General features: G+C 39.8%; 1 protein-coding gene across 1 annotated transcript in view; it reads left to right on the forward strand.

The window, feature by feature from the left end:
- The window catches only part of LOC123657968, a 53,973-nt gene extending 27,376 nt beyond the window's left edge, over positions 1-26,597 (forward strand). Inside the window, exons 16-33 of the mRNA XM_045593447.1 lie at positions 151-310; positions 1,330-1,497; positions 2,118-2,254; positions 3,245-3,352; positions 5,475-5,607; positions 6,193-6,354; positions 13,475-13,639; positions 14,939-15,126; positions 16,564-16,645; positions 16,795-16,899; positions 17,589-17,694; positions 18,013-18,197; positions 22,740-22,907; positions 23,510-23,675; positions 24,296-24,418; positions 24,837-24,937; positions 25,581-25,760; positions 25,914-26,597. Of these exons, the coding sequence (XP_045449403.1) occupies positions 151-310; positions 1,330-1,497; positions 2,118-2,254; positions 3,245-3,352; positions 5,475-5,607; positions 6,193-6,354; positions 13,475-13,639; positions 14,939-15,126; positions 16,564-16,645; positions 16,795-16,899; positions 17,589-17,694; positions 18,013-18,197; positions 22,740-22,907; positions 23,510-23,675; positions 24,296-24,418; positions 24,837-24,937; positions 25,581-25,760; positions 25,914-25,964 (2,488 nt within the window). The 3' untranslated portion in view covers positions 25,965-26,597. The remainder of the gene's footprint in view (positions 1-150; positions 311-1,329; positions 1,498-2,117; positions 2,255-3,244; positions 3,353-5,474; positions 5,608-6,192; positions 6,355-13,474; positions 13,640-14,938; positions 15,127-16,563; positions 16,646-16,794; positions 16,900-17,588; positions 17,695-18,012; positions 18,198-22,739; positions 22,908-23,509; positions 23,676-24,295; positions 24,419-24,836; positions 24,938-25,580; positions 25,761-25,913) is intronic.

Raw genomic sequence — 26,597 nt, forward strand, 5'->3', positions numbered from 1 at the left:
AGGTCACATAATACCACACTATGCCTTACAGGGTCGGAGCGTGAACATAAAACTTAAAATCTAAATAATATTCAAGAGTTCTAATAACTTACTTCAGTTGTCTAAGATGCAAAATTGTCAATAAAGTTAATTTGGTTTGGTCTTCACCAGATATGGTTGTTGGAGTAAAGAATGCCTGTCCATGCGGCTACCTTCCTACCGGAACCACTTCCTGTTATTAACCAGCATTACTATGGAAGCGGTACATGACTACTTGTCGCTGAGGATGGAGGGCAGGCCAGAGAACCCTTCGTGTCTGACCATCAAGCAGGTGATTGTTACTTAAAATCACATATATTTTACTGTATATCTAGAGAACTGTGACAATTTTTTTTTTATTATCAGTATTATATACCAATACGATAGGATACGACTCAGCCTGTAACATTCCACTGCCGGGCATATGCCTCTTTCTCAATATAGAAGAACGATCGAAGCTTGGTGGATACCACGCTACTTCACTATGGGTTAGCGGATATATCCCTATTATAAGTAATGATCCTTATCCCGGTTTTTATCATAGACACCTGTGCCTATGATAAAAATGATACCAAAAGCTAAACATGCTCTCGAGGCACGGTCGGGAGATCCATAATGTCAGACACCCAAAACGGAAACAAATATTCGTACAAATACAAATATCTATCCCGAGCGTGAATGGAACTCGCATACCGCCGGTGCTTACACGGCACAATACGCCAGAGCGGTTGTTGATGATATTACAGTAGAACTACTTTTTTTTTGTATGATTGGGTCAGCAAATAAGCCAGTTTTTGGGAAGGTAGGGGACTAGAGTCGTTTCTTTTTTGGCATGCTCCTGGCATTGCAGGCGCTTAAAGGCGTATATAGATATAACAGAAGGTTAGGAGTTATCATTTCGTTCTTCAGGTTTAATTTACTGTTGTCTATTTTCAATTGTAATGTTAAAATACCATTTGATTTATCAAAATCGAGGATATCAGGCGCTGTCTTGACAAAACAAGGCCAATATCAAACATGTACAGTTGACCTGATGGAATAAGGTTACCGTAGCCTATAGAAGTCTGCCATACTGGAACCATCACAAACGCGTTGCCTACCTTCCTCGGGAACTCTGGCAACCTTACTCACTCAGATTCATAACAATGCTTGAGAATTGTATCATTTAGCTGAGCTCTTCTGTAAGGTACTTTCTCTTTTAATGTATTTTCCCAGACTGGCTGCTCAAAATTCTAAACAGGATATTTCCTGCTGTGCCCTGCCTCAAGCATGCAAATTTCAAAGTGTAATGTTCAATGTCTCCATTTGTAGTTAATCCACGAGCTGAAGGAGGGTCTCGACATCGCGGCGGAGGTGCGAGCGTCGTTCGCTCGGAACGTGACCGCCGCCCTGCGGGGCTCGCGGGCCACTGCGCGCACGCGCCGCGAGCTGCTGCAGCTGCTGCAAACATACGACGCGACTGTCGCTACTGCGCTCAAGGTACCGGCTTCACCGACCTATCGCACGTATGCACGGCGACACACGTACGCAGGCATGCACGCACACAATAAAACAAATTCACACACACACACACAAACACACCACTGTACGTTTGCACCTTGAGCTTCTGCAGACTTACGACGCGACTGTCGCTACTGTGCTAAAGGTACCACCCGCCCGTCACCTTTGACCTGTCGTGACATACGTGGGCGCGCACGCAAACACACTCACGCGCGCCCGCGCACTCCAACACGTACGCACGAACGCAAGTATCTGTCCGCATACGAGACGTTCAATAATTTATCATAACTATCAATTAGTCAATTCATCGAAGTCCAATTAAATAGAGACAATAAATAAATGAAAAGAAAATATGTATTTCGCCTTTAGGTAATTAATTATACACACTTCGAATGTCAAAAAAAATCTACGCTTCCTAAAAAACTTAAGTTATGGTAGAAAATCAACTAACAATTACAAACTATGGGAACGTACACGATGTTATAATAAGTAAATAACAATATTTTCTATTTCTTTCTAATCGTAACGTCGCCTTTCTAATATATCATCGGTAAACCGAAAAATGATTCCGTGTAAGCGAAAACAATGTGTATGTGCAGCAATACCTGTCGTACCTGAGCATCATGTCGGAGAAGGAGTCGCTGAGCCGCGCGCAGCTGGCGGGCGAGTGGGCGTTCACCCAGCGCCTGGCCGCGCGCGCGCCGCCCGCCGCCGTGCTGGCGCCGCCTGCGTTTGCGTAAGTGCTACGAGCTGCTACGACACGTGCTGTGTGCTACGATACGCGCTATGCGCTACGACATGCTACGATACGCGCTATGCGCTACGACATGCTACGATACGCGCTATGCGCTACGACATGCTACGATACGCGCTATGCGCTACGACATGCTACGATACGCGCTATGCGCTACAATATGCTACAAAATGTTGAAAATTCCTTAATAATACTCGCAAGTAATATTATGTTCCTGTGGTGAGTAAGGTGGTCAGAGCTCTTGGGGTCCCCTCCCCCAGGAGGGGTAGGGTTAAGGAGTAGCATCGAGAACGCGCTTGAGATGCTTCGCTGTTGCAGGCATTTAAAGGTTAGGTATCATCTGGTGGGCTGTATCAACAACTTGCTATAAGCCATCATACGTTTTAGTGAAATCATGTGTTAATATATTTCTAAAAAAAAATGGCTCTCATATGTCAATGTTTTAGTCGATCGTCAATATCTCCATAGTTATGAATTTGCCTCAATTAAGTTTGATTAATTGGGTTTTTATAGTGAATTTAACAGACGATTTTCATTAGCCTGTAATATTCTACTGCTAGGCATAGGCCTCTTTCCTCGTGTAGGAGAAGGATCAGAACTTATCCACAAAGCTGCTCTAATGCGGGTTGGCGGATATATTCCCTGCTATGAGTAACCATCGCTATCATGTGTACATGATAACAACCGCCACCGACGGCTTAACGTGCTCTCCGAGGCACGGGAGGAGACCTACAAAGACTGCACAAACACCCAGACCACGACAAACATCTGTATGGCCAACACAAATGTTTGTCATGTGCGGAAATCGAACCCGCAACAGCCACAAACCAGTGCTGTGACCGTTGCGCCAACGCAATTTTTTATTAATACCGTTAAATTAAAAGACAAGCCATTTTGTATTATTAGTATAATAAAAAAGAACGGAAAAGTTAGTTGGTTGTAGTGAGTTCTTTATTTTACCTTGTTTTGCAGAGATATGGCGTGCAATCAGCTCAAGAGGGTGCTCAACCGATTCGAGGAGAAGTTCAGTAAAGTCATGGAACTCGAGCAGAACGACCCCTCGGACGCGGACGACAAACGGTAATTGATCATATTTACAACTAGCTGTGCCCCGCGGCTTTACACGCATTAATTTGAGGTAATGGGGTCTTCGATAAAAGCGAAATCTTTAAAAAAGAACTAGTGTGCGATAAACTGAACAACTTATAAGTAAAACTTCTTTAGCTTCATCTTACTTATATCTCCCTCTCAACTTCCGTTCGTCTCGCCCGATCACAATTTCGTAACGTTCTTATCACACGGCTTATTCCACAAGTAAAGCGTGCGTAAAGAATTTTTACTTTAAAAAACCAGCTTTATAATATTAATATAAATACGTTAAATAACATTTTCAAACTATTTTATTAATTACTAGCTGCTACCCGCGAACGCTATACAGCAAAAATACCTACGATTATACCTTTTAAAATAACATTCATTTACCCGTTTCTTCTTTACATTTCATATCTACAGAAAAATCTCATAGATGGCGCTGCTTTAAAATTGTCTTGTCTACTTATATTCATTTAATTATGTTTATCGGCATAGTTACTTATATTGCGTGATTTTTATAGTGTGAAGCTAGCTTATATAGCATGGTTATTAACATAACAACAACATTCAAATATGCGTCGTTAGATTACACGTTGTTACAGAATGCATTGAAGAAATAAAGGCTCAATGCTCGTTCCCCGTAGGTGATAGCGTCATAATTTGTAGCCTATATGTTGACCCGACTTCTTAATAATATTCGTGCCAAATTTGAAGTAAATCCATGCTGTACTTTTTGAGTTTACCCCGGACATACATACAGACAAACTGACAAAAATTCTAAAAACTATATTTTTGGCTTTGGTATTGATTGTAGATCACACCCCAAGTATTCTTTAAAAAAAATATTCAATGTACAGTTTTGACTTTCCTACCATTTTATTATATTGTTACGAACACACAAAGAAAGCGACAACTATTGAAACCACACAAAGACAGAGACAGCATGAAACTCTCTACTCAATACTAGATGGCGTTAGAGGAACTACTGTGGAACTATATAGAAGTAGTCTCGAAAACCGGGTACATGCGCGAACTTTCCAGAATAGTCTGGGCCTCGTCTCGGCCGATATAAATAGCCGCAGGGAGGCGAGCGAGTTCAGTTTGAGCGATCTTCGAGGCGACCTCAAAGTGAATACTAGTGATCAAGAGTGGTGACAGCGAAACCTACGACATTGGCTACGACTTAGGACATCGTTAATGCTTAGTGTTTGAATCTAGTGCTTTGTGTTGGACCTAGTGCTAGTGAATAAAGTCTCCAAAAGAGTCAGCAGGTCTTTCTCTCCAAATCCTTCAAACCCTAACACGTAACAACTGGTGTCAGAAGTGGAATTTGGAGATGCCATTGACTCCGAGAGAAGACTTCAAGGCGTCAGGACAAGGGCACAATGAGCTGCGGATACCACACCCACTGCTGCCAAGCTCCGCCCACCATGGCCCAAGCCCCGCCCACTGACCCCGACTATCATGCCCCGCCCACTGACAAAGCGCTCAGGCCCCGCCTACTCGGACCCAGGCCCCGCCTACTCGGACTCAGCCCCCGCCTACTCGGACTCAGGCCCCGCCTACTCGGACTCAGGCCCCGCCTACTCGGACTCAGGACCCGCCTACTCAGGCTCAGACCCCGCCCACTTTCTCTCAGGCCCCGCCCACTGGGTCCGCCCACCTTACCACGCCCACCAGGGACACCGTAAAATCAAAATCAAAAATAGCTTTATTCAAATAGGCTCCAAGAGCACTTTCGAATCGTCATTTTACAAATTAAAACTAAAAATAAATGATTATTTTTGTAAAAGTGAAGCATATCATAGCTGATCAGTGATAACAACTATTACATTCAAATAAATAAAAAAACCTAGCTTATAAATACCATAATATGGCGATTTGGTGAAAAGGTCTTACATTATTTTTGGCTCAATTTTTACCAGCTAAAAACTGGAAAGGAAACTCAGTTTCTCGTATAAAACCTCATCAAAATCGGTTTATCCGAGTTTCGGTGACACACACACACACACACGTACACATATACAGACATTCGCGTCACACTTGTAATACTTGTGTCGAACGAGTCTGTCAGTTCAAGGTCAACCGGCTAACTGTTGAACACCCGCAGGCACCTGGTGTACACGCTGTGCCGCGAGACGCAGACGATCTACGCCACGGAGCGCGAGGCGGCGCTGCAGGCCGCGCACTGGGCGCGCGCGCTCGCCTCGCGCCTGCAGCCGCGCCACCGCGGCCGCATCTTCGTGAGTATTGCCTCGCTCGACTGGGTCGCAGCTGGCGCACGGCTCGCTCACCACACTGATGCGAAGCGATTACCGTAGCCCTAATCCTCCCTACACCTTTTAACTGAGGTAGGGCACAGCAGGAATTTCCTGCTTAAAATATGGAGCAGCCCGACTGGGGTAGTACCTCGACCTTACAGAAGATCACAGCTAAATAATACTGTTTTCAAGCAGTATTGTGTTCCTGGTGGTGAGTAAGGTGACCAGAGCTCCTGGGGGGATTGGGGATTGGGTCGGCAACGCGCTTGCGATGCTTCTGGTGTTGCAGGTGTCTATAAGCTACGGTAATCGCTTACCATCAAGTGAGCCGTACGCTTGTTTGCCGACCTAGTGACAAAAAAAAAAAACCTTTATGACGGCTTATTAAGTTTTTTTAATGCCCGACGTTTCGGATATCTTACAGCAACCGTGGTCACGGGAGCACTGCTGCGATAAAACCCGAAAAAGTTGTTTCATTATAACAGGCAGTAATAGTTTGATATATGTGGGGTCATTGAGACACTCATCTCACTCACACATCTCGCTCACCCACTCTACCGTCCGCAGGAGAGTCTGATGTCGATCCGGACGTGCCTGGTGCGCCACACGGACCTCATCCTCGAGAGCAGTCGCAGCACCCAGCTGGCCTCCATGCCGAAAGACCTTCGCGACAGTGTCAGTGGCCGCGTCAGGGAATTATTACTGCAGGTCTACAAACTAGGCTTTGAGGTGAGATGGAGTCTTATTTGTTTTATTTATTAGCTTTCCTCACAATTTACCCTTGCTATTTTACCATACTGTCTGTAATAGAATTTCAATATATATGTATGTGTATATATATATATATATATATATACAGGGTGGGGATGACAATTGATACCACCGGTAATACTAGTTTATAAGAGTATTTCAAAACCATCAAATAAGTCCTAACATCAAAATCAATATAAAGGTTTTTTCAAACAAACTAAATAAGAAAAATATAACAAACTTTAGGTTCACTGACCTGTTGTGACGCGCGATGACACAACGAACTACTCGTTGGTTTGTTTGGTCGGTGATAGTAGGTTACTAAATTTTTAAATTCTCTATAATTATGTATAGTATAATGTTATTTATCAATTTTGACATGATGTCGCCATAGGCGGCCATATTTTTTAATTTATTAAGAGCTCTAATAATTCTATTTTTTAACCAACTGTATTCACATCTGTTGAGTACAAGTCGTTTCTTATAAAACTATACAGAAAATGCGGGATTAAGCATTGATCTTCCCGTGTCCTCTAGAAAGCATTTGTAATAGTGCGGCCATCGGTTGGACAAATACGGGTGTTCCCATATCAATCCCGGTACTTCTGCTAAATTAGCATTGCCATGGCATTCTCCGTAAACAAAAATCATGTCAGCGTACACCGAAGCTGCGTAACTATAACGTGGCATTGTAAATAAAATAAAAACTGTTATTACTATTAAATTAACACTTAGCGCCTTATTTCGCACAATTCACTTAATAACTATTAAACTAGGTATTTATTCTACGTTAATGTTCTTGTCACTATGAAAATAAAGCGTTAAATATCGCACAATTCACTCCAAGTCTTTCGAGATATCCAATAATTAATAATTAATTAAAACAAACAAAACTCGTGCGCATATGTAGTAAATTGACAAATCAACGCGTATGACATCAAGAAACATGAGTACCTAAATAAACGGCACAGAGACCACTGGCCGCTTGTCGCGTACGCGGCGAGAGAGGGACAAAACCTATAACCTGTTTACTCTAGCCGACGCACCAGGGCTGCCAGATGTACGATTTTAACGTACTATTACAATATATATAATATATTATAATATTTTTACTCATGTACGATCGCTAGACTAAGATCGTACGCAAAATGTACGATTTTTATATTCCTATTATCTGGAAGCGTTTCATAATTAAAGAAACGTCATCCACCGGCAAGCATGAATTTCGTTGAATTTTCCAACTACGTAACGCGTGCCTAGATCTTTTACTTGTATGAAGACTCTACTACTACTACGACTATGAACGAACATTCAACGAACTTCCATTTAATCATAACAAAACTTAGTAACAGCTTATCCAATTTATTTATTTATTTATTTATTTATTTATTTATACAGTTTACATTTATTGCACTTACAGTTTACAACCAAGGCGTACAATAAACAAGCATAAATTAATAACACTACAACAAATACATTAAAGAAATAACAATTTATCTTATAATACGAGTATACACATTAACATAATTCTAAATACTTAAAGCAAGATTTAACAAATTCAGACGAATTCATAGCGAATATATCAATACTACTATTGGAGGCCATCATATTATTAAGTAAGCGAAGGGCTGACTGCGTTGGGGCGCTCCGAGCCGCTTGCATCCGCACACACTCCACGGCGAACAGCGGCCGGGACATAACCGTACAGCGCGGTGCGCATATACCACATGCGCCCAATGTCTTAGGGTTATCTATTTTATTATTTAGTAAATGGTAGTAGTGGAGCACAAGGGCACACTTTCGCCTTAGCTCAAGTGTATCCAAGCCCACCATACCATTCACATAAAGAGAGGGATACAAATAAGGATAGTAACCATAGAGTTTAAAGAACAAATAACGGGCAAACTTTTTTTGCACTCGCTCAACTAAGGTTTTATAAAGTTTTTCGTGTGGATTCCAAATTAAAGCATTGTATTCCAATGTACTGCGAATAAAAGCAAAGTATAATATTAAAATTGATTCTTTGTTAGAAAATCTTGCCGATTGTCTTATAACAAACCCAAGTGCTTTGTACGCTTTTTGACACGTTAATTTAATGTGCTGATTGAACGTTAATACCTAGATCACGTATTCTATCTACTCTAGACAAAGCTTCGCCGTCGACGGTGTACGTGAAGGAGATCGGGGAATGGGACCGAGTATACGTTACAATTTTTCATTTAGATGTATTAAATGCTAATTGATGGTCTCTGCTCCAGGCACAAACATTATGTATGTCATTTTGAAGCGCATCGCAATCAGTATTGCCTTCAATAGTCATAAACAACTTTAGGTCGTCAGCGAACATCAGACATTGGGTTCTTTTGAGTACTTCTGGAAGGTCGTTAATCATGATGAGAAATTGGGTAGGACCTAAAGTACTACCCTGGCTTACACCAGAAAGTACAAAGTATGGATCAGACTGATAAAACCCAAGCTGGACGTATTGAACGCGGTTTGTGAAATAATTTGCAAAGAACTTTAATAAAGTGGGTGTAAAACCTAATTTTGAAAACTTATTTAGAAGAATATCAATATTTACGCGGTCAAACGCTTTTTGAAAGTCAAAGTAGGCAACGTCAACTTGTTTTCTTCTGTCTAAAGCCCTTGCACTGTAGTCGGTAAAATTAATAAGGTTCGTGGTAGTTGAGCGGCGGGCGCGAAAACCGTGCTGTGAGTCTGACAGTCGGGACTGGATTTGAGCAGTGATATGACAATTTAATATTGTTTCCAAAACTTTTGCAAAGCCTGATAAAATAGCTATAGGTCTATAGTTATCTATTCTAGATTTATTACCACTCTTAAGAACTGGTGTTACTCGAGATAATTTCCAAGCAGTCGGATATTTTTCGGATGATAGTGACAGATTAAAGATAACGTGAAGAGGGCCCTGAAAAACAGACAGACAGTCCTTTATAAGATATGAAGGAATACCATCTGGACCTGCTGTCGAACGGAGCTTAAGGCGCCGAACTGCGGTACGGATGTCAGCCTCAGATATGTAACTTACAGAAACACACGCAGATGGGATACCAGGCACTGAACAAATTTCATTGATATCTAATCTAGGTTTGGCGGTTAGGAATACCGACCTAAAATAGATTGCGAAAGCATTAGCAGCGTTTTATCCCGAAACTACATTTCCATTAATCTCATAGTCTGTACATAAATTATTAGATGCACGCTGATTTTTAACGAAGTCCCAGAATTTAGAAGGATTATCTTACCAATGATATAAGGGTACATTATTAGCCAAGCAATTAATAAGAAGAAACGAAAATTATACGAATTTTAAGCCAACAAATTCTTTTGATAAAAAATATGACTACAGAAAATTATGTATGAGTGTAACAAATAATTTTATTTGTTACACTCATACAAAATTTTCTGGCAGCCCTGGCACAACCAGTTGTCCTTCACAATCTCTCAGGGTCATTGCAAGACACGTGCCACGTTGTTTGTTTTTTTCAGCTGTTGCAAGATTTAATATTTTAATGTAATAACGTGGTATTTTATTATTAATAATTGTTGTTATTGTTATTTGTTGTCTTTATCGCATTTTTTGAATTGCTCGAGCAAAAATTTCGCGAATATTTCGAGCTTGAAATAAATATAGTCAATGTTGGCAACGAAATACTTAAAAATTTAATAACTTAAACTTATTAAAGATTGTAAATTTGGTATGCCATGTGTGCTCCCCGTGATATTACCTACTTGGAAAAACTATGTTAGATTCAGAATTAACATTTTCAGAATTTAAAATTTATTATTATTTTATTAAAAGAAACAATCAATTTTTAAAAAACAAAAATTATAAAAAGAAAATTATTAGAATCATACTGAATATTAAAACTATTTAACAAATGTTTTTAATATGTCTTAATCTATCACTGACCTCTGCTGTGTGGCTACGGCACTAAAGAATTTAGCCACCCCCTCTCTTCCCGTGGGTGTCGTAAGAGGCGACTAAGGGATAAGACAGTTTCGCTACCACCTTGGAACTTAGAAAGCCGACCGATGGCGGGATAACCATCCAACTGCTGGCTTTGAAATACACAGGCCGAAGACGGGCAGCAGCGTCTTCGGTGCGACAAGCCAGTACTGCGGTCACCAACCCGCCTGCCCAGCGTGGTGACTATGGGCAAAACACATGAGTTCACGTTATTTTTGGCGTAAACTTGTGGAGGCCTATGTCCAGCAGTGGACGGTATAGGCTGTAATAATAATAAAAAAAATATCACTGACCTCGCAAAATAGGTAACAATTTTGCACGTTTTTCATTACCCGTAATATTATGAAGTCACGAATCGATTGTTTGTACCGATCGCGTTCAATGGGTCGTTAACCTGCGGGTGACCGTTTATTAATGTTATACAAACACGTAGAAATTTTAAAAAATGAAAAATTATATTTTGTTACTAAACTAATGGATGTATTTTATTTATTTATTGTGTGTGGGCTTGGAATGTCATTACATATACGATTCGATGTCAAATTTATCGTTTATTATCATCCCCACCCATATATATATACATAGTCTTCTTGCCCTAAGTATTGTATATAGCGATCGTCACACATAGTAAGGAATATATCCGTCAACCCGCAGTGAAGCAGCGTGGTGGATTAAGTTCCAAATCTTCTTCTGCATAGGCTTATGCCCAGCTGTGGGATATTGCAGGCTGAATTGAAACATATTAGAGTAACAACTCGCAATCATATTTTAATTATTTTTTAATATTCGTTTCCGCTCAGTGTTCTATTTTGTTATTCTCGAAGCACATAGGAATAGATGTAACAGTTGACGACAAAAATGCGCAATAATAAAATATTTAAGATTATCTATTTGATTTGTCTTAGATCAAAATGGTTATGTGTATCTTCATCTATGTCTGCAGTTTTTAACACTTAACTAACATAAAGATATAGTCTACAGTGTTGGGTTGTTGTCTGAATTAAACTAAAGTTTGACGTTAGTTTTTTGGAGACTTTTGAACTATAAACATTACCTATATTATTATTTGGATGTGTTTCACTGGCTGTATATAACGCTATTTGACAGATGACGATAATCAATAAATTATTAGATATTTCTATACGGAAATGTAAATCTAAAAGTTAATAATACACCGTTACAAAACAGGTCATAATCATCTATTCTACCGCCTGTCATTAAAGTTTATTCGTAACTTAGTTGCAGTAACTATCCACACCCGGTGACACCTGCCCTTAGTGTGATGAGAGTGATGCTGTATTTTGCTACAACGATAAAAATAAAGGGGTGTTTTGTAATATCAAGACTCGTTTAAATTTAGTTTAATTTGTGACAGTAGCAGCAATATCCTTCAAATACTAACCGGTATATTCTTTATGGGATTATCTTTTGTGTAATGTACTTTTTGTACATTTTGTGTGGTTACTTTTCGTTATATTGCTGTGTACTCTACTGATTTTCAAAAATCAAAACTAACTTTTGGTTTATGGTGCCTTTTACGTTTTGGGTAATATATTTTTTTATAATTATGTATCGTCTTGATTGAATAACACTCAACTAACAATAATATATACAAATATAATAAAATAAATAAAAATAAATAAGTAAATATTATGTTCAGTGGTTTCACGATTTAGTTGATAACGATAATAGTGCGTTCAGTGATATGATCACGAATATTTCAGTGTGAAATGTGGGTAAAACATGGTACTAATATGATTTAAAACTTGTACAATGCATAATTTTACCAAATGTCTCCAATAAATTTATTTGGTCGGAGAATGAACAGTATATGTGCATGTCAAAAACTTTACTAGACGTAAACAATGTATTTTATATAATCTATATAAATAAAAATGAACGTTGCTAAGCGCATAACTCTGGAATGGCTCGACCAATTCGGCTAATTTATTTTTATATGTTCCTTAAGGCCCACGGAAGGTGGTTTTACTGTAAAAAAAAAATTGTAATTTTTATTATTAACTTTTGACTGAACCGAAGTCTGTCGGGGCAGCAGTATGTAATAAGTGTATATTATATTTAGCTCTGGTGTAGTGTTGCTAGTAGTTGCCTAAAACACCGACGGTTTGCGGGTTCGATTCCCGCTCGCGATTGATATTTGATTTGTACAAATATTTCTTTCCGGTTCAGATGTCTTCTTGTAGGTCTCCCCACTGTGCCTTGGAGAGAACATTAAGCCATCGGTGCCGTTTGTTATCATAAATAGCTGATAGCGATCGGTATTCATAGTAGGGAACATATCTGCCAACCCGCAGTGGAGTAGCGTGGTGGATTAAGCTCCACTCCTTCTCCTGTATGGTGTAAGAGGTCTATACCCAGCAGTGGGGTGTTACATTCTGCTTTCCTACATATTTACAAATTTTTTTCAGTATTAAAAAAGAACTGTATATATTTTTACACGCAAACATGAACACAAATATGCAGAAGCACGCACGCACGTACATACAAACACGTACATGCACGCAAGCATGCACTAACGCACGCACATGTTCCAGCTTCATACAGAGCTATACAAATTCGCTCAGGCTCCCTTCAAGGAGCAACTCGAGAGACGCGCCCGCCGACTGCGTCCCTCATCCCTCCAGCCCTCACGCCCTCAAACCCCTCGCCTCCGGAGGAAACGACCGGAAACGATGCTCGTGCACGATTCTAACCCGGTAATAAGCGGTTCGATCCGGTTCGCGTTGGATCGCAGTGTGGTTGTGGATTTTTTGTTCGTTTTTCGTACATTTTTGTTTTCATTTTGGATTTTCAGTTTCCATCGGTTTTCATATTTAATTAATTCTGCTTTGGTGTTTTACTAATTTTGGTGGTGTTCGTGCTTATCTTTTGTCGCAAGGATGCTTGAAGTTTCGTGATGTATAATTATGTTTTATAATTATCGCTTCGACATTACAGTGAAATATTTAATTTTTTTGTACTTTTTGCTGGAATTCCGTGTTTTGTACATCTACATCTTGTCGGATTATCAACGTTGTGTTTTTTTTTGTGGGATACCATGAAGTCGTATAAAATAAAATTAATATTATTTGTATTTTTTTGTTTTAGATCCACAAAGAACTGCACCGATTCGTAAACAATTCCACCCAACGTCCGACGTTTTCTCGACCCAACGTAACCGAATCATCTCGAAAAATGAAGTTTTTGAGATCGGAAAGTATAAACGAGGAGGCGGAACCGAACGTCCTCGACGAGACGATCAATGCCGTTGGGGTAAGTTTTAATAAATTGTCCTTTAATTTATTAACATCTCAATATAATTTACAAAAAAAGCCATAAAACACTGATCTGAAGTAGAGTCGTGTTCCTGTGGTGAGGGAAGTACCCAGAGTTTCTTTTAGGGTCGACAACGAGTTTGCAGAATTTTTGGACAAAATACAGTAAAGTATATTTTATATTTTTTAACATAAAACATATTTAATGAATTTTAATCGTGACAGAAATATATCTATACATATAATAAAATGGTAGGAAAGTCAAAACTGTACATTAAATATTTTTTTTTAAAGAATACTTGGGGTGTAATCTACAGTCGAAACCGAAACCAAAAATATAGTTTTTAGAATTTTTGTCTGTTTGTTTGTATGTATGTCCGGGATAAACTCAAAAAGTACCGCATGGATTTACTTCAAATTTGAACTCGGCTCAACATATAGGATACATATTATCATGCCTACATCACCTACGGGGAACGAGCAGTGAACCTTTATTTCTTCAACGCATTCTGTAACAACGTGTAATCTAACGACAAATATTTGAATGTTGCTATTATGTTAATAAACATGCTATAAACTAGCTTCACACTATAAATACATTCTGCAGTATATTTAGTATCAGCATTGCACCCGTGCGAAGCCGGGCCGGGTCGCTAGTTATCTTCTTAATTAAAGAAATCTTACGTTATGTGCTAACCGTCAGGGGGATTAAAAAATGGGGGATTTTTTTACTTTTGTTTTGCTACTATATACTATATTACCTACTTATAGATATACAAAAAGAAAAAAAACAAAACCACGCCGTGGCAACTTGTAAATAAAACAACACTCAGCAAATTATTGTAAACATTTATTTTTAAAATCTGTATTAGTGTATGTTTTGTAAGTTGTCCTAAAAAAAAAAAAAAAAAATAAATAAATTGCGCTTAAGTCTACCCGACTGAAGTAAAACTTCTTTACTTCTAAAGTAATATGCGAGACTAAACTCTCTCTATTTCTATCTTCACTAACTTCTAAATCCCTCTAAAGCTCTCGTCGCGCATACACCAGCTCAGTCCCCGAGTCGAGCCCGCTTAGAGAAGTTAAACTTCGCTAATAAACGATGTGTCGCCCCTAAAGCTCTCGTCGCGCTTTCACCAACTCACTCCCATAGTCGAGCCCGCTTAGAGAAGTTAAACTTCGCTAATAAACGATGTGTCGCCCCTAAAGCTCTCGTCGCGCTTTCACCAACTCACTCCCATAGTCGAGCCCGCTTAGAGAAGTTAAACTTCGCTAATAAATGATACTGTCGTTCCAGGCGCAAGACGACATCACGGCGCTGCTGGCCGGGGCGGCGGCGGCGCGGCAGGTGCGCGAGGCGGCGGACGCGGCGCCGCTGGAGACGGAGTGCGCGGCCCGAGCGGCGCGCGCCGTGGTGCAGTTCGCGCAGTGCTGGATGTCCTTCGTGGTGGAGCGCTGCGACCGCGGCCGCGGCCTGAGGCCCAGGTCACTATTTTTTTAATCTTAATATATATAAATCTCGTGTCACAATGTTTGTCCGCGATGAACTCTTAAACTACTTAACCGATTTTAATCAAATTTGCACACCGTGTGCAGTTTGATCCAACTTGAAAGATAGGGTATATTTTGTTTTGATATATGTAATTATTATATTTAAGAAAAAAAAATAAGGCGATACGAAGTTTGCCAGGTCAGCTAGTCTAATATATAAAACTAGCTAACCCGGCGAACTTCGCATCGCCTAACACAAACTTTATCGTATGGTATTAAAGTTCAAATTGACTTTTAAGTATTATCACAAATCTTTTGTATGGGAGTATAGAAAAGTGTTGTTTTTAAACTTTTTCAGGAAATTTAATTTTTTTTTTTTTTTTGAATTTTTCTCTCCGTAAGAACCATCCTCGTACTTCAAGGAATATTTTAAAAAAAGAATTAGCGAAATCGGTCCAACCGTTCTCGAGTTTTGCGCTTAGCAACACATTCAGCGACTCATTTTTATATTATAGATTCTCGTGTCACAGTTTTCGTTGCCATACTCCTCCGAAACGGCTTGACCGATTTTGATTAAATTTTTTGTGCTTATCCGGTATCTATGAGAATCGGCCAACATCTATTTTTCATCCCCCTAAATGTTAGGGGTAGTCCACCCCTAAATTTTGTATTTTTATTTTTTAGACAAAATTTTTAATTTCTATTTTTTTATGATACAACATTAAAAAATACATACAACCCTAAATTTTCAACCCTCTACCTGATCAACCCCTATTTTTAAATAGCGTTTAGCGGCAAGACAACGTTTGCTGGATCAGCTAGTTATTTATGAATTTTGATCCACGGGCTCAAAATACCCGTGCCTTTTGTTAATCACCCATCCATTATAATAATAGCACAGGCGATTTTTCTACTTATTATACTACAGATCAACAGTCCTGTGACTGCCTATAAAAACTAGGACGTGGTCCGACGCTGACGGTTTTTTTTTTTTTTTTTGTTTTTTGACTTCCAACAAGGAGGAGTGTTTAGTGTGAGGAGGGTGAGATTGTGTTGTTATATGTTAACCTCAGAACATGAACTGGCTGTGACTGATTTTGATTACTTTATTGTAGTTCCATTTGGTCTGTAATATCCCACTGCTGGGCATAGACCTCTTTCTCCATGTAAGAGAAAGATTTTAGCTTAATCCATCACGCTGCTCCACTGCAGGTTGGCGGATATGTTCTCTACAATGAGTAACAATCGCTATAAGGTATTTATGATAACAACCGAAACAGACGGCTTAAAGTGCTCTCCGCGGCACAGTGGGGAGACCTACAAGCATTTTAGACGAGTACTCGTATCACTACACCAGAGTGGTTGTTGTTGTTTAAATTATTTACAGTTATACTAATGCTATTATTATAAAGATTCATAATTTTGTTCTAGATGGGCGAGTCAAGGATTAGAATTTTTAATGCTGGCCTGCGATCCTTACAATACGAAATATTTAAGCGACGATGAATTTGAGGCAAGTATAGTCTTAAATTCCTATGTAAGGCATTATTAAAGTTGTAAATATTATGTCATATGTCAAAATATTTTAATTTTGTGTTATTCAATAGATAAAAAATACTGTAGTTATTCATAAACTAATGCAATAATATTTTTATGAAACAGGATCTCAAGCAGCAAATGGACTTCTGTATATCCCACGTTGTAGGGTCGCGGACCCCCCCTACCCCCACTCCTCCTGCGCCTCACCGCCAGAGACATCGGATACATGTATGTTTAATTATTATAAGGTTTTTTAAACTTTCGAAACAAAATCACTATGAATACTTTTACATGCTGTGTGGTTACGGCAATGAAGAATATAGCCACCCCCTCTCTTCCCGTGGGTGTCGTAAGAGGCGACTAAGGGATAACACAGTTCCACTACCACCTTGGAACTTAAAAAGCCGACCGATGGTGGAATAACCATCCAACTGCTGGCAATGAAACACACAGGCCGAAGACGGACAGCAGCGTCTTCGGTGCGACAAAGCCAGCCCTGCGGTCACCAACCCGCCTGCCCAGCGTGGTGACTATGGGCAAAACACATGAGTTCACACCATTTTTGGCGTGAACTTGTGGAGGCCTCTGTCCAGCAGTTGACTGTGATAGGCTGAAATGATTAATACTTTTGATTCTATAGAACTTTTACTTAATTTTTTTGGTAAAGGAAGTTCTATTGTGGAGAAAATTCTATATGCAAGAACTTCTTAAGAGTATTGGTAACAGTTATATATCTATAACTGTTTATATCAATACAAATAAATAATTTATGTATGCACATAAATTCCTGACTAGAGAAAAGAACATATAAAAAAAAATCGATATAATCCCAAAAAATAAAAAAATATGGCAGCACCATTATTAAGCAAACCTGCTTAATTATTTATTAATGTTGACTTTTGATGTCTTATTAACAGAGTCCAATGTCGAGCACAACCAGTACCAATAGTAAAGAATCTGCGAACCCTCCGACGCCTCCAGAGACAGAAATACCTCTCTGCCTTCACAGCCCTGAAGATACCGGTAAGTTACATTTTTGAAGTTAAACTTCTTTACGCATGTTTGACTTGGAAGTAAGTTGGTGAATGCGTGAAGAAAAGGTAACGAAAAGTGTGATCGGGCGAGGCGAACGGAGCGAGAGAGAGGTGCGAGCACACATTTTCTGTCTCTCTTTCTCTCATAGCCAGCTACATTTCGTATATCTAAGACAGTGCAGGCCTATTGCTAATTGCTAAAGGAGTCTTACTTCAGTCGTGTGGTCTAAAACGCACTCGTTTTTGTGTAGATGTTTATATCTACCGAGTTTAAATAAAACTTTTAATTAATTTATAAACCTCTCAGTCCACAGCAAACGTGTCATGGAAGCTATCCGCCAGTTAGATGAGAAGCGCGACGAGAAACTACAAGCGACGAAGGCGGTCGGCAAAGTTCTTGAGTCCACCGTCAAGTGCTATGAGCCGAAGTTGAGACAGTTGACTTTCAAGTGGCAGAGAGGATTGAAAATAGGCGCTGGGACATTTGGAAAGGTATTTTTTATTTTATATTATTTATGTTATTTAGGTACAGTAACATATAATAGACTATAAGTCGATAAAAATTACATATATTATGTTAAATATGTCAAAGGATAGTTTAATTATCTCGGACAACAAAAAAACAGCTAGCGGAGTTTACAACACGTGTAATGCCACACGGTCACCGGGGTCGCAGCCGCCGACACTCCTTTCATCTTTCGATACAGCTAATCATGAAACATAAATATGCAAGACACAGATAATATATACATATAATACAGATAATAATATAACAATATACATAGAAAAAAAAATTACCTTTAATGTTTATAAATATTTTGTTACCGAAGCTCTAAGGTTTAAAAAATGAAAATGAAAATATATGTAATTATTTTAAAAGGTTCATGAGCGAGTGGTAAATAATAATAATAATAATTTTATTTCAGACAAAGTCCATACAATCAAACAGAATTATACAATCATAAGTAATGAAGAAACAAGATATTTATATCAAAATACACACACATATACAATATTCATAACCGATTAAATAAAATTCATGTCAATAATTTAGTAATGCCAATAATAAGCAAAGTCAACCTATTAAATTAAGTAATTAATTAACAAAACAAAAAATATATTTTTTAATACATTCAGAAATTATTTGAAACATACAATGCAATGACAAATACATAAAATTAAATGCCACTGGAATTCCAAGAACTTTGAACAATGTCCATAAGTGAAGTCAGAACTGAAATAAATTCTACTACGATTATAAAGTTCAGCTCAAAAAAAAATTCAAAAAGCAATTTCGTTTGGATATATACGATTTTGATTCTGATGGCTAGTAAATTAATTAATATGAAAACATGTTGAGAACATGTTTTTTTCTTTACCCCAAACGTTTACGTTTGGGGTAAAGAAAAAAAACGACCAAACTTACAGAAAAAAAAATGTGGTTATTGTACAAACAATAAAAAAAAATCGATACAAATAAATCATAATTGTCCCAACAGCTCCTTATATATATCGGACTGTTATTATTTCGAGTGACAGATATGTATAATAGAGTAAGATCCCAAGACCCCCCCTCCGCGACCTTTAATATTTTAGGGCATATGAAAATAACTCAAATTGTATCATATTTACGTACATAAAGCAAATATTAAAAAATATTAAAAAATATACTGGGCATAGGCCTCTTTCCCCATGTAGGAGAAGGATCAGAGCTTAATCCACCAAGCTGCTCCAATGCGGGTTGGCGGATATATTCCCTACTATGAGTAACGATCGCTATCAGGTGTACATGATAACAACCGGGACCGACGGCTTAACGTGCTCTCCGAGGCACGGTGGGGAGACCCACATGGACCGCACAAACACCCAGACCACGCAAACACCTGTATGGCCAATACAAATGTTTATCATGTGCGGGGATCGAACCCGCAATCGCCAGCGCAACAGGTACAATCCATGGCTGTAACCGTTGCGCCAACGCGGCGTCACACTAATACTGTATAAACGCGTAATATAAGTAAAACTTTAATAATCGGTAAAACGTCACTCAGTGCGAATCAGCCTTCAGACGATTTCACTCCCCATTTTTTTCATATCGCAGTTCCTTTCTATGAAGTAAACTCCAATCACTTCAGCATATCACAGTCCACTGCTGGTCATAGACCTTCAAACTTCCCGGTTCTGATCAGTCCTCATCCAGCACCCACCAGCGATCTTACCTAGATCGTCGGTCTAGCGGGCCGGAGGACGTCCCACGCTGCATTTGCAAACACGCGATCGCCACTCAAGAACACGTCTGCTCCAGCGGTTGTCGGTCCTGTGACAGAGATGAGCAGCCCACTGCCACTTCAACTTTCTTATTCTACAGACTGAGTCGATAGTACTTTCGTTCTCTATAATCAGATTTCTGATCCTATGTTTGAGATAAATCCCCAAGCGTAGGACGTTCCTTTGCACGTTGAGCTATTTAAAACTTGTGGACTAGTCTTTTCTAGTCTTCCTAGTCTTTCTGGAATAGAGGTCTTGGCACTGTATTTCAAAATAGGCAAGACGCATGACTAGAAGATGTGGTCTTCAAGCATTGCTGAATCTTCGAAGTGAAGACAAAGCCTGCCAAACGCCGCCCAGCACAGCTGATTTCGTCTTCCTTCTCGAAGTTGGTCTAGGTAGACATAATTCTGAAAATACCATCGACCGATATAGGTCTCGATATGACTTGTCTGTTAAACATAATTTTTGTTGTGGACGAAATAATCGACAACGTGGTGAGTACGATGTGTACACTGAGTCGCAGACACTTTCCGCCACCGGAGTCAATGAAACGGCCCAAACGTTCTCCCGAAGCCTTGGATTGCCTGCTGCTCCAGCAGCTTCGCCAGAACAAAAGGCTTTTTCCAAAGGCTTTTCTTTAGGATACGGAAACTTGTACGCAAAGATCTCCGCTGCTCAAAAATTATAACTCTTACTAAGCAGAATAGGGGGTCCAAAGTTTTCAAGTTAAGAAATTTTATGGACTCGTCGAGCGCACGCAAGCCTGAGACTTGAGATATCGAAGATCCATGTACAACATTGTTTTGTTGTGCCATTTTTCGGAGGACATCCTAGATATCGAAGAAGATGAGATTAGTGCGACGGATGGTGGATTACGGAGTTACGATTGAGGTCCTTAAAACCGCAGGGCGACCTGTCCTAAAAGCCTTGGTGAGACTCTTTAGAGCAGTCAGATACTGAAGTACCACGCCGGAGGCGTGGTCTAGGAGTGTGTTGGTGCGGTTTTTTTTTTTTAGAGAAAGAGGTGTAAGTCTGTGTTAAAAAATTATAGACCGATCTCACTTCTGAGCCTCATCTACGTCTCTAACGAGTCCTACCGACGAGTCGGTATCGGTATGAATTTGGACAAAACGAAAGTTATGTTTAACAACCAAGTCATACCGAGACCGCTATCAGTCGATAGCATCCTTCTCGTAGTTGTTCAGGATTATGTCTACCTAGGTCACATCATTCAACTAGGCCGAAAAAAAACTTCGAGAAGGAAACTAGGAGGATTCGATTGGGATGCGTGTCGTTTGACAGGCTTCTTCGAGTCTTCACTTAGACGATTCCGCAATGTCAAGACAAAAGTCTTCGAGCAATTCGTCCTGCCTGTTTTAACATACTGAGCCGAGATGTGGACACTGACGAAGGGGCTGGTCCACAAGTTTAAAGTCGCTCAAGGTACAATGGAAAGGGCTATGCTTGGGATCTATCTCAAAAATAGGATCAGAAATGAGACTATCCGCGAAAGAACGAGCCGACCTAGTCCTCAGAATTAGCAAGTTGTAGTGTGGCAGTGGGCAGGACACCTGTGTCGCAAGACCGGTGGCCGCTGGATCAGACGTATCCTGGAGTGGAAACCGGGTGTGGGACGCCCTCCGGCTCGCTGGAGTGACGGTCTAAGTAAGATTGCCAGTAGTAGCTGATTGAGGATTGCGAAAAACTGGGATGGTTGGCGCGAACTTGGGGAGGCCTATGTCCAGCAGTGGACTGGGATAGGCTGAAGTGCGGTTGGAGAGTAGATTTCATCAAGAGGGCTCGCTCCTTTCGGAGGCATACATTCAGAGTTCCACCTCGAGTTTGCTGAGCCCCTAAATGGTTCTTAGCCCCCTCCTTTCTACCGTTACCGCGAACGCTGCCGTAGTGTGGAATAGTGGGACAGCCGGGAATTGAGGGCCGAAGTGCCTGCATTGAACTAATTGGGGTAATTCTGATTGTCACCACACTAGACGAACGGGTTGGAGAGCCCAGGGCAGGCTTTATTGCATTGAACCATTGCAGCCTGTAATATCCCACTACTGGGCATAGGCCTCTTTCCCCATGTAGGAGAAGGAATTTTGATTGACATTGAACCGATCTGTGTAATAATAAACCAACTGGTCGATAGTTATTCCGCCGTCCGTCAGCTTCCACGGTTCAAAAGTCGTAGTTTATCTACTTTGTAATGCCTTAGTCGCCTCTTACGACACTAAAGCGCTTAATTACCATCAGATTAATTTAATAAAAAAAGTTAAAATATCCTGATAGCTCCGACATGCAACTAGAGCTAACTACTTTGGAGCAATAATTGTAATCTTTGACGGTTAGCAGGAAAGTGGACATAAGGTGCCAATCAAACCACCAATTTCAAATTCATGCGACGTTTCGATCCTTTATTGGACCATCATCAGGCATCTACAAAATACAAACATTGAAGAAAGTTGTACAACCAATTAATCCATAACAACAACAAAACAAAAAGAACCACATCATCAGTACCTTTACATGTAGTAGTCAATAGACATCTCCTTATCAAAGTTCTTTCATTATGTAAGATTCTAAATCCAAATACTTGAACACACGTAGTAAAACGTCACTCTCAGGGCTGGTCAGCCGATCAGCTGTCTCGCCCGATTATAATTTTCGTAACGCCCTCGTCATGCATTCACCAACTTACTCCCAAAGTCAAGCGTGCGTAAAGAAGTTTTCTTCAGTAAAGAGTGACGCACTCTGTTATTACAGGTGTACACGGTGGTGAACACGGAGAGCGGGCAGCTGCTGGCCATGAAGGAGCTGAGTGTGGGCGCGGGCGACCGGCGCGCGCTGCAGCGGGCGGCCAACGAGCTGCGCGTGCTGGAGGGCGTCGTGCACCCGCACCTCGTGCGCTACTACGGCTGCGAGCTGCACCGGGTGCGTGGCTCCGGCCTACACACACACTCACAACTGCCCACTACACGCTTCACACTCGCGTCCACACAACGAGCTGCGCGTGCTGGAGGGCGTCGTGCACCCGCACCTCGTGCGCTACTACGGCTGCGAGCTGCACCGGGTGCGTGGCTCCGGCCTACACACACACTCACAACTGCCCACTACACGCTTCACACTCGCGTCCACACAACGAGCTGCGCGTGCTGGAGGGCGTCGTGCACCCGCACCTCGTGCGCTACTACGGCTGCGAGCTGCACCGGGTGCGTGGCTCCGGCCTACACACACACTCACAACTGCCCACTACACGCTTCACACTCGCGTCCACACAACGAGCTGCGCGTGCTGGAGGGCGTCGTGCACCCGCACCTCGTGCGCTACTACGGCTGCGAGCTGCACCGGGTGCGTGGCTCCGGCCTACACACACACTCACAACTGCCCACTACACGCTTCACACTCGCGTCCACACAACGAGCTGCGCGTGCTGGAGGGCTTCGTGTCACATAAAATTTTAAAGTACCTTTACCCTCAGTCGTATGTCATGGAGCAACCCGTATATATCAATAAATATGTATCGATATATTCAGGAGGAAATGCTGCTATTCATGGAGCTGTGCGTGGAGGGCTCGCTGGAGGCGCTGGTGGCGACGTCGGGAGCGCTGGCGGAGCACACGACCCGCCGCTACACCAAGCAACTACTCAGCGCTGTACACGAGCTGCACGCGCGCTCCATCGTGCACCGCGACATCAAGAGTTAGTGACTTTTTTTTTTTTTTTTTTTTTTTTTTTCTTTATTTGGAAACAAACAGCACAAAGAATATAATTCGTTCATGAGACATAATAAAAAAATCATCAAGCCAACAAAGTTTCCACTTAAAACTATGAACAAATAAATTAGACAATACAATAAATATAATTATACATACTACACAATGCAATAAAATATAGTTGTACTTAGGACGTATATATAACATTAAAAAACAAAGACAAATATACATTATACAAATCTAACACTACTACACTGTTTTAAGCATTAATTCATATTTCGAATATATCGTTCTTGTACTTGTAGTCCTGCACGAGCACGACACTGTGAACCGGGCTCTACCGTGATAAGTCAGGCTCTATCACAATAATACGGGCCCTATAACACCAAGTCTGACTCTCTCACAGTATGTCAGACTATATCAAAATAAACCAGGCTCATATAGGATTAAGCTAGGTTATGTCACTATAATTTGTGTCCTTTTAACTCTAAATTAGATCCTATTAAAATAAGTCAATCCTTATCACAATAAGTCGAATTCCCACGATAAGACAAACTTTATCACAACAAGTTAGAGTCTATAACAATACCACTATTATTTCCACAGGCGGCAATATTTTCCTCACAAATGAAGGCCACTGCCTGAAGCTAGGAGATTTCGGCTGTGCCGTTAAAATCAGAGCTAACACCACAGCTCCCGGTGAACTGCAGGGCTTCGTTGGCACCCAGGGTAACTTTAATACTTTAATAATTCATTTTTAAATAATATATATTTAAATAATCTCTTAAAAGTGTTTTTCCATTTATTTATTTTCTGTAAATGTTTCTAAAGACAAAGTGTTTTTAATGTAAACGCGAATTTCACTCATTATAATGAAACACCTTTTTCGGATTTTATCGCGGTTTATTAGGTTTTTTAGATGACCCGACGTTTCGGATACTTTACAAGCTTACAACAACTTTGGCCACGGGAGTACTCCCGTCCTAACCGCAATAAAATCTGAAAAAGTTATTCAATTATAACAAAAGTGTCTTTAAGTTTTCATGTCCAAACGCTATGATTTACTTATTAGTTTACCTATTGGGAACCTAGTGTATCACAAGTCTGATGTATTTTTTTCATAAATGTACTTTATTATTTCTTTCAGCATATATGGCGCCCGAAGTGTTCATGAAATCTTCCGGACACGGTCGCGCTGCCGACATCTGGTCTTTGGGGTGCGTCGTCACTGAAATGGCTTCGGGCAAGGTAAGACTTTTGTCTAAGCACGTAACATCTAAGTCTAGTTATACTACATGTTAGTATACCTTGTTACGGCTCACTAACTTAAAATTTAATTATTAATAGACTATTATATGACAAGCCCGTTGGCGCAGTTTGTAGTGACACAGCTTTCTGCTCCGAGGATTGTGGGTTCGATTCCCACCCCAAGTCTGGGTGTAATATAAATATTTATATATATATTTGTCTATGTATTATTTATAAGTATGTTTATCGAAAAAAATAATTAGCTATTCTACTGAAGACCAAAAAGTAGTTGTTAGATCTCAAATAAATTTAAATGGGACCAATTGACACACACCACCTTTTGATTAAAAAAAATTGTCGAAATCGGTCCACACGGTCAAAAGTTCTGATGTAACATACATTAAAAAAATACAGTCGAATTGAGAACCTCCTCCTTTTTTGGAGGTCGGTTAAAAAAATAATAATCTTGCACAAAATATTCAACCAATTGAAATAAAACTTGATGCATACATAGGTGTAGATCCATAGTAAGACATGAGCAACTTTTTTTGATAATTCTACAATTTCGGAAGTCACTCGGGTAAGACATTATATTTACCTGATTAACCTTGGTGAAGTAATACAATTATTTGTATTTTTGTAGCGTCCCTTCTCGGAATACGACAGCAACTACCAGATAATGTTCGTAGTGGGGATGGGGGGACGTCCCCACATACCAGAAACGCTATCTCAAGAGGGTCAGCAATTCTGTCTCAGCTGCCTCACTCACGATCCCGACTTGAGACCGCGGGCTGAAGCCTTGAGTCTGCATCATTTCTTGATGGTAATATTTTTTACATATTTTATTTGTTAGACTGAACTGATAAATCATCGTATCTCCATTTTCAAGGTTATTTTTCTGACTTGTACAGTTTGATGAATTCTATTTTTATTGTTAAACATTATTTTTTATTTCATTCATTATTCATTGTTCCAGGTGAAATCCGATGACGACTGTAAATGCGAACCTGCTTATCTCATCACATAACGCTCGCAGTATTTTGTTTTTTGACCAAATAATGTTTTACATTATTATATAAGTATCTCGTGTTAGAAACACATTTCCAGACAGTTCCTTTTTGATATGTAAACTGTTGAACGATGGAATATTCGTTATCTGTTGGATACAATTTGACAAAAATAAATGTGATGTCATTAAAAAAAATAATGTTTCAGTAAACATTATTTGTTTCTAATTCAGTAATTTGCAGTTGTTACGATAAATAGAACAAAATCCCTTAAAATAATCAATTTCTCTATGCGCTAAAAGGCTTTTATAAATATATTTGTCTTAGATAGCAAATTATTGTGTGATTTGTGAATGATGCTTTGATACATTTATAATTATGTAATTATATTGTTTCTGACTTGGGACTGAAAATGGACATACGCTTAGAATTATATTTATTTAAATACATATGTCCATAGACAGAAGTATGTGTAAGTCATGTTCAAATTAAAAATTTAAGGGCCTGTTTAGCCAGTTGTGGATAATGGTATTTGACAGATGTCAAATAGACTTTGACAGCGGGAGGTAGAATGGGCCAATAGGACCTGTTTCTTTTCAATTGAACTACAAACTTAAGATTAATATACGTGAATAAAATTATATATATATGTA

Source organism: Melitaea cinxia, chromosome 11 (genome assembly GCF_905220565.1).
Source record: "Melitaea cinxia chromosome 11, ilMelCinx1.1, whole genome shotgun sequence".
Taxonomy (NCBI): Eukaryota; Metazoa; Arthropoda; class Insecta; order Lepidoptera; family Nymphalidae; genus Melitaea; species Melitaea cinxia.